The 9021-nt window shown below is 28.2% G+C and overlaps 1 protein-coding gene across 2 annotated transcripts; it reads left to right on the top strand.

Annotated features, from left to right (window-relative positions):
* Positions 1-4940: 4940 nt before the first annotated feature.
* LOC112734241 (protein DETOXIFICATION 16) lies at positions 4941-8866 on the top strand. 2 transcript variants are annotated; one of them, XM_025783482.3, is made up of 8 exons: positions 4941-5080; positions 5755-5970; positions 6610-7154; positions 7245-7331; positions 7414-7470; positions 7559-7916; positions 7999-8085; positions 8191-8406. In XM_025783482.3, the coding sequence occupies exons 2-8, from the start codon at positions 5773-5775 to the stop codon at positions 8254-8256; spliced, it is 1398 nt and encodes a 465-aa protein (XP_025639267.1). In that variant the 5' UTR covers positions 4941-5080; positions 5755-5772; the 3' UTR covers positions 8257-8406. The 2 variants fall into 2 exon arrangements, with proteins under 2 accessions (XP_025639267.1, XP_025639266.1); XM_025783481.3 differs by lacking the exon at positions 4941-5080 and having other exon boundaries at positions 5609-5970; positions 8191-8866.
* Positions 8867-9021: the final 155 nt, after the last annotated feature.

Here is a 9021-nt window from a genome sequence, read left to right on the forward strand (position 1 = left end):
TTATTTTTGAGTTATTTATCCAAACGCTACAACTTTAAAATAAGTACTTTTATAACTAAAAATCCAAACACAAAATAACTTATTTATAAGTTGCTATTAATAAAAGTCCTTATACTTTAAGCTCTTTTTTCAAAAGAACTTATTTAAGTTATTTACCCAAACTGGGCCTTAGTTTGGTCTTTAAAGTTATACTCGAGTATCAATTTAATTCCTAAACTTTTTAAATTTTGATCATGTCAGTTTTTGCGGTAGTTTCTATCACAGAATCAATTGAAAAGTTTAAAGACTAAATAAAGACAATTGAAATTTTAAGGACTAAATTAAAATTCGAGTGTAACTTCAGGACTAAACTAAATATTTTCTCGTCCCAAAATGTGAAAGTGTAAATATTACTGCAACATATCCTTAATGGATAAACACAAAATTGAGAATAGAGAGATGAGGCCGTCTCTTATAAATTTGGACATTAATTTTAGAGCTCTCATGTTAACATGATATGGTGCATGACCATTAACGCATAAATCGCCAAGAATAGTACGTAAGAGAATATTTTGTAGACGTGCTCCAAATGTTATCCTAAAAGTATAAGAATCAAAAAATTTATTCTATCATACTTTTATAAAATTATCATCCACTCGATCTAAGTTAAAGTTTAAATCTTTTTGAATATTTCAAAATTGCAAATTAATTTTCAACCTTTCTTTGTTCTTCTCGATTTCTCTAAACTTAAAACGTGTGAAAAATTATTGTATTTCAAATTTAGTCGCACATCAACAGAAACTATGAATTCTTAAGCCTTTATAATATGGAATGTGATATTTTGAAAAAATAAAATTCAAATAGGCTAATGAGCTCTCACATGCACATATGAATTATTTTTTGATTACTCGACAGGCCAAGAACTAATTTGTCGCAGTACTGAGCTCCATTTAAGGATTTGTTACTGGCCAATAAATTACTGCATGCACAAGACAGAATTTGAACCCCCGACATATGAATTATACTTGTTTTGGCACTGGGTTTCTATTTTGCTAATTGGACCCAAAAAAATTGAGAGTTATGTTATATATTAAAGTTTTTTTTATGAATTAAGTGTAACTAAATTAAATAATAAAATTTAGAATAATATTAATTATAATTAATTTTTGTTATATTAAATTAACTTAATTGATCTTAATTAACATAAAGATTTGAATATATAGCCACCAAAAAAAGACTTGAATGTATAATATTATTAAAAATAAGAAAAAGATAGATAGGTCCTGACTTTTTAAATTTTTGACAAATATATTCCTGACAAAATTTAAATACAAAAAAGTCCCTGACTTTAACAAATGAAGGACAATTTAATCCTTCCGCCTATTTGTCTCTCATACACCAAACGGAATTGGCTGACGTGGCTGAAACAGTGTCCAGATGTCCGTTACGGTGCCATGCTGGAAGGAGAATAAAGTTCGAAAGACAAATAAGTCCTTGACATCATTTTGCAAATAAAGTTCGAAGGACAAATAGGTCCTTGAGAATTTAGTTCATTATGCTTCTATTATGTATCATATATTACTATCTAATTGAAATATACCTATATTATGTATCATATATTACTATCTAATTTAATAATCAAATGTGTCACATGACACTCTTATTAAACTTGAGAGAAAATATTTTTTTTTCAAAATTAATAAACTCCTTTCCTAAATTCTCTCATCTACCTCTCTCTATTTTTCTATTTCTCTCTACTATTTTTACTCTATATATAATTATATTTTATATTAGTAATTTGACAAATCAAAATATGTCATCCGATATTTTTTATAATTAAAATATTTTAAATATAAAAGTATACACATTAAATTATTTTAAATTTTAGATAACGAATGTTAAAATTAATTATTAATAAAAAATTATACTTTTTCATATAAAAATAATAACTAAAAATCTTAGTATTTAATTTTTTATCTGCAGATATCTTGGTCTTCTTAGCCAGAGACTTTTGTCAACTTACGACTTTTTTGTAAAAGTAGTTTGATTTTATAAATCTTTTGTGTCATGCATAATTTATACTGTCAGAACAAAATGAACTATAATTTAAAAAAATTATTATCGTAATTTTATTATGGATAAAAATACTAATTCTAATATAATACACAAATGCACTAATGCTAACTTAATACATGAATGATGCACAAATGAACTAATGCTAACTTGATGCATAAATGAACTGATGCTAACTAATGCCACTGGTATAATGAAAATTGAACTAATGCAATTTAACAAATTCTAATATAATACACAAATGCATTAAAACTGAACTAATGCAATTTAAGAAAAAAAGTAGAAATAGAATAAGCCTAATTTCTGTAATTTTAATACAAATAATTTAAATTGCAGAATACAACAAATTAACTAGATTTCAAAATACAAGCATAATTTTATCAACTAAATTCTCATAATAGAAGTATAATGAACTAAATTCTCAAAGACCTATTTGTCCTTTGAACTTTATTTGCAAAATGACGTCAAGGACTTATTTGTCCTTGAAACTTTATTCCCCTTTCAGTGTGGCACCGTAATGGATATCTGGATACCATTTTAGCCACGTCAGCCAGTTCCGTTTGGTATATGAGAGACAAATAAATAAAAGGATAAAATTATCCTCTATTTATTAAAGTCAGAAACTTTTTTATATTTAAATTTTATTAAAAATATGTTTGTCAAAAATTTAAAAAATTAGGACCTCTCTGTTCTTTTCCCAAAAATTAATAGAATTCAACTAAGCAATATGAACGTTGAAAAACATTAATGATGGTTGATGATAATAATGATAATTGAATGAACATTAATGATGGTTAGTTAGGCTTTATTAAAGAAAGATAAACTTATTTAGATATTTGGGCAAATCACAAAAAATACATTCAAATAATTTTGTCGTTGACAAAAATATATTTGAATTTTGTTATTAATAAAATGAAAAGTATAGGTAAACAACAATATTTTTAAATAATGTGTGAACAATGTGAATTAATAAGGTTAAAAGTGTAAATTAATCTTAAATTTAATTAATAACATTAAATTAGAATGTAGTATATTTTTATTTGATTGGTGGTTGTTGATATTGTTTAAAATGATCATTGTTTACCTAGAATTTTCCTTAACAAAAATGTCTTCAAATAATTTTAAAACGGTACAAAAAATGTCTAACATTCAATATGTATTCTCAAAACATGATTTAGAAATTGAATTTTAATGTGATTTCTTTGCAAATATGATTAGAAAAATGAAATATTTTTATTCTTAAAATTTAGTAAATTTTTGCTAAGTATATATTTTTTTGGTGATTTTTTTGTCAACAATTAATAATACTTTTAAAAAATATATATAGAGATCAAGTTTTTATCATTGTTTAAATAGTTATATGAATATTTCTATAAAATTTTAGATCAAATGTATAAGCGGTTTGTCTTACAAAAAAGAAAATTTTTTTTAAGCATTTTTGTCATATTTTTAAATTATTTGAGGATATTTTTGTCAATAATAAAAATCGAATACATTTTTGTTAGTGACAAAATTATTCGAAAGTATTTTTAATAGTTTATTCATAGATATTTATATAAAAAATGCATCATATAAGAATAAAATTTTTACAAAAGAATATGAGAATACATTTATATTTATTGGATTGATTCAATCATTAAAATTAAATATACCTAATAAATAATATACAAATAATGTATTATAATTATTAAATTCATATGACAATTCATTTAAAGTTATTGCATTTATAGCCGTTATCTTCGATTTTTATTAAAATATACTTAATAAATAAATAAATAAATAAATAACTACTAAGAAATGCTTTTTAATTTCCACTATAAAACTCTTTTTATCTCTCTTTTAATTTTCACCAACAAAATAATTAAACCACGACGCTTTTAATTTATTTGGTAGAAAAGCTAATAAGATGTACGAATAATAGTAGAGGGCATGATCAAGTCTCTGATTCTGACAAACTAAAACCCTCTTTTAATTTTAGTGGCACAAATTAAAGGCTTTTTTCCTCAAATTTATTAATTACTATTACTACTAAATAACAAAGTTGAATAATTTGTCACTAGATAATCGTTTTCATAATATTTCACAATTCATTATTGTCTAATTATTTTATTTTTCTAGTTATAAAGTGTGATTGATTCTTATATCAATTATCTCAAAAATAACGTTCTAATATATATTGAAATGCAACATTTTTAATGATATAATTTCATTTTTTAAAATGTATTGCTTGTATATGATTTTTTTAATTATTTTATTTTTTACAGTTATATAAAATTTAATTATTTAAATTTATTTATTAAATATATTTTAATAAAAATTAAAGACAATAGCTTTAAATACAATGAAGTTAAATACATTGTCATATGAATTTAATGACTATAAATATATTATTTATAGAATTTATCTATCTTGTATCCTTAGGGCACATGTTAAGATTATAAAATTAAAATGTTTTTATTAAAAATATAAAAATTTAAGTTTTCAATATATTTATTTAACATTTATTAAATAAAGATATTTAAAATTTTTCATTAATAGTAAATTTATCATGTGTCCTTAAAGCATTTATTAGCTAAATTTTTGTCTATAAATCGTTTATTAAGTATATTTAATTTTAATCATTAAAACCAATTTAATGATTATAAATATAAATTTATTTTTAATGCAGTATAAAATAATTTTATACATGAATCTAGTTACGTAATATCACATCACTAAAATAACTATGTTTCACATTAATCGCATAAATAGTCATAAAAACAACAAATATAATTGCATGACTGTTTATATTATCAATACATCAAAATTAAACTCTTATAAATATATTCTCACATTTTTGTATAAAAAGCTCATTATATATATATATAACACATGACAAACACAAAACACACACATACATACACAAGCGAATTCTGTTCCATAATCTCTCTTGTGCTTTTTCTTTCTTTCTTTGAACTAAGGCACCAAGCCTTCAACGACTTGGCAAGCCTTGCTTGCAATTTTATTAAGAAGAAGAACAAAGTTGTGCGTAAGTATTTTAAGAATATTGGTGTTTATAGTAATTTTTATGATTCACGTATAATTTTGGAAGATTTTTGTGGAAATTATTCTACTTATAAATAAAACGATAATAAATAATTATTGAAGATTGTGTCTACTATGATTCGTGATAAATTTATTTTAATATTTTTGTAATTTATTTATCTACAAATTTTATTTGTATTGAAAGTAACTAAAATATTATTTTAGAAACGAAGGTATTAACCAACCGCCTAACTAGCATATGAACTGCAAAAATAACTAGAATATTATTTTAAGAGAAATGTTAAGAGCAGTCATTTTAGTATTTTGTAATCATTAATTGATCATCAATAATATTTTTAATGTATTTTTAATTGTGTGAAATTATATAGAAAATCACTCATTTTTATTTTGATAGTGTCCTAGACTTTTTCTTATTTTAATAAACATTTATCATCGACTTTCACTCCGTAATTCGCACCCCAAGCGATTATGCTCTTTGAATTAAACAATAAACATACATTCGCCTTTCGCCATTATGACTCCAACGAAACATCGGCACTCAAGATTCTTCTAAACCGAATTCCCTGAGTCCTGACACTGCATTTGCATTACATTCCAAATGGAAATGGAAACGGAATACTTCATCATAACGTCTCCTTCTTTGTTTATAATTGCCAGCCATCTTCATCTGAAGGCATGAAAATCCCAAGAGAGGCAGTTGTTGAAGAGCTGAAGAGACAGCTATGGCTGGCAGTGCCTCTCTGCTCAGTGGCTTTCCTACAATACAGCCTCCAGACCATCTCCATCATGTTTGTTGGTCATCTCGGTACTCTCCCTCTTTCCGGAGCTTCCATGGCGACCTCCTTTGCCGCCGTTACAGGATTCACCTTACTGGTAACTGGTAACAATAGCGTAGATGATTTTGTTTTTATTTTCAATAACTCGAGTCTCCAGGTATTAAATAAGAGATGAGAAATATCAGGGATTATCAAATTTTTTTTATTATTTAGTTATTAATTTAATTTTTAATTTTTAATTTTTTTAATTTAATAATTTAATAATATATTTTATTACATATTTTTAAATATTAATAGCTAATTAATAATCGAGAATAATAAATTTTGATGATTTTTTTTAACATTTTTTATTAAATAAAAAAGAAAGTTTAAAGAGCTAACAGTTTTATTAAAATTTGGCGAAGAGGAGTATTAGGGTAGCAATTTTTGTGTTTTGTAACTTTCAATTGACTATCAATAGTCTTTTTAATGATGTGAGATTACATCTAATGGTAGAAAATCACTCACTTTTCTCTTGATGATTAAGTGCTAGCCACAAAACACATAAGTTGCTGGCCTCCTAGACTTTTCCTTTGGCCAATACTTAATTCGTAAAAGAAAAAATGGGTGAGAAAAAGTAACACTAATGGTTATATCTCTAATACTCCTTAAACCTTCATTGTAAGTATTATACAAATATTCTATTGGCTACTCGTACTTTTCCATAAATAAATAATGTGTGCATGTGTTTGAGCAGACAGGATTAACCGGTGCACTGGACACATTTTGTGGACAATCGAATGGGGCAGGGCAGTACCAGATGCTTGGCATACACTTGCAGAGATCCATGCTTGTTGTTTCAGTCGTCAGTGTTTTCGTCGCCGTCATCTGGGCCAACACGGAGCCTATTCTAATTGCGATGCGCCAAGACAAAGCCATAGCCAACCAAGCTGGCAAGTATGCCCGCTGCTTGATCCCAAGCCTCTTCGCGCATGGCCTTCTTCAGTCCATTCTCAGGTTCTTGCAAACCCAGAGCATTGTCTTCCCAATGGTCATAACCTCTGCACTTGCCGCGCTGCTCCACATCCTTCTCTGCTGGCTTCTTGTATTCAAAACTCCCCTGGGGAGCAGGGGGGCACCCATATCTATTTCCATATGTTATTATCTGAATCTTCTCTTCATCTCCTTCTATGTCAAATACTCTTCTTCTTGCAAACAATCTTGGACTGGCTTTTCCAAAAAGTCCCTAAATGGAGTCTTCTCCTTCCTTAAACTTGCTGTTCCTTCGGCTCTTATGCTCTGGTAAGCGATAGTTTTCTCAACTCCTAATGTTTTTCGCCGATATGATCATCCTCACCAAGCCTATGAAACAGCTGGTTTTGTTTTGAGCAGCCTGAAAGTTTGGACATTCGAACTCGTAGTTATCTTGTCTGGTCTTCTTCCGAACCCAGCATTAGAAACTTCAGTTCTTTCAATATGGTTAGCATCTGGGACTGGACTGCACCTTATCGTATAAATTTCATTGATACTCCCTAAGAACGTTCTTGATATGCCTTTTCAGCCTTAATACATTTACTTTAGCTTGGATGATCCCTTTTGGATTCAGTGCTGCTGTAAGGTACTTATGATGCTCAATAAAGAAAGTAAGAAACTCTGCTTGACATGGAACATGAATTTTAAAGCATAGTGATTAATGATTGATGCAGCACACGGGTGTCGAATGAACTAGGAGGTGGAAATCCAGAGGCAGCACGTGTAGCAGTTGGCGTGGTGCTATGGATGGTGTTCATTGAAGGGATCTTGTTAGCTTCAATCATGGTTGTGCTGAGGAACATGTGGAGCCGTATTTACAGTAATGACAAACAAGTAATCAGAGAAGTGTCGGCGACGACGCCAATTCTGGCAGTTTCGTGCTTTCTAGACGGAATACAAAGTGCACTTTCAGGTATTGCTTCCGGATGTGGGTGGCAGCGAATAGGTGCGTATGTGAATCTTGGCTCATTCTATCTTGTGGGCGTTCCTTGCTCTGTCCTGTTAGGATTTGTTGCGCATATGAAAGCCAAGGTAATATACTTATACTAATATCTATCAATCATGATGCTCTTATTTCTTTTGCTTAGCTTAGTTTGTGAGTTGTGACTAACAGGGGCTGTGGTTGGGGATCATAGCTGCATTCGTTGTGCAAGTCACATTTTACGCTATCATCACCATTCGAACCAGTTGGGACCAACAGGTAGGACATCAATTAGCTTGGATTTCTTACATGAATATGCTCATCATTCTCGTTCTCCCTTTTGAACATTATCATGTGTCTAATATATAATGATACTAATAATAGGCAAGGATAGCTGAAAGCAGAGTTAAGGAGTCAACCATGTCGCCAAAGACAGAATGTGAAGTCTAATACAGTAATACATACATGCATTGCTGACTCATATCATGAGGCAGAGCATGTTTGAGGGGGCATTTGCCCTCAAAGAATGTTTAAAAAAATTATCGTATGCGTTCTTATAATAAAATATAAAGGATCCTTTTGAGTTTTATATTAAAAAAACTAACATACAATAATAAATGTCTTGTTAAATTTGATTTTGTTTCCAAAACGAAAAATAAATAAATAGATATATCAATTTAATAAATGAGAAATGCTAGGGCCAGCAACTTTTGTGATTTGTAGCCATCAGATAGCCATCAATAATGGTTTTAATGGTGTGAGATTGGTGTGAGATTTCATCTAATGGCTCACGTTTCTTTGCTGGTTACATGCTGGTCAAAATTTAACAAAGTTACTGCCCACTAGACTTTTCCTTAATGAATATATCAATGAAATAATAAACTTTGTAATATCAGCTAAGGAGATTACTTTTATAAAAACATCTTTATACGAGGATAATATTATGAATTTTTAGATCGTTTAGTAAATTTGATATTTTTCTTTTATAATTGAATATTTAATTAAACTAGTGTATTAAAATTGTTTCCTTTTTTCTTCTTTATATACATATGCGTTGCTATTTTTTTTTTTCTTTTTTCTCTTCCTCTTTTTTTTGTGTATCTTTCTTTTAGGCTTCTTTTTTTATTATTGTCTTTATTGTCGTTACCACCGCCTTCTTTTTCTATATCTATTCCTTTTTTTCCTCCTCATCCTTTATTATTATCATCATTATCA

The sequence above is a fragment of the Arachis hypogaea genome, chromosome 3 (assembly GCF_003086295.3).
Source record: "Arachis hypogaea cultivar Tifrunner chromosome 3, arahy.Tifrunner.gnm2.J5K5, whole genome shotgun sequence".
Classification (NCBI taxonomy): domain Eukaryota; kingdom Viridiplantae; phylum Streptophyta; class Magnoliopsida; order Fabales; family Fabaceae; genus Arachis; species Arachis hypogaea.

Coding starts and splice junctions, on each gene's coding strand:
- LOC112734241 (XM_025783482.3), top strand. CDS start 5,773: ATGAAAATCCCAAGAGAGGCAGTTGTTGAAGAGCTGAAGAGACAGCTA. Junction 5,971..6,609: donor TTACAGGATTCACCTTACTG/GTAACTGGTAAC, acceptor GTGTTTGAGCAG/ACAGGATTAACCGGTGCACT. Junction 8,086..8,190: donor GAACCAGTTGGGACCAACAG/GTAGGACATCAA, acceptor TACTAATAATAG/GCAAGGATAGCTGAAAGCAG.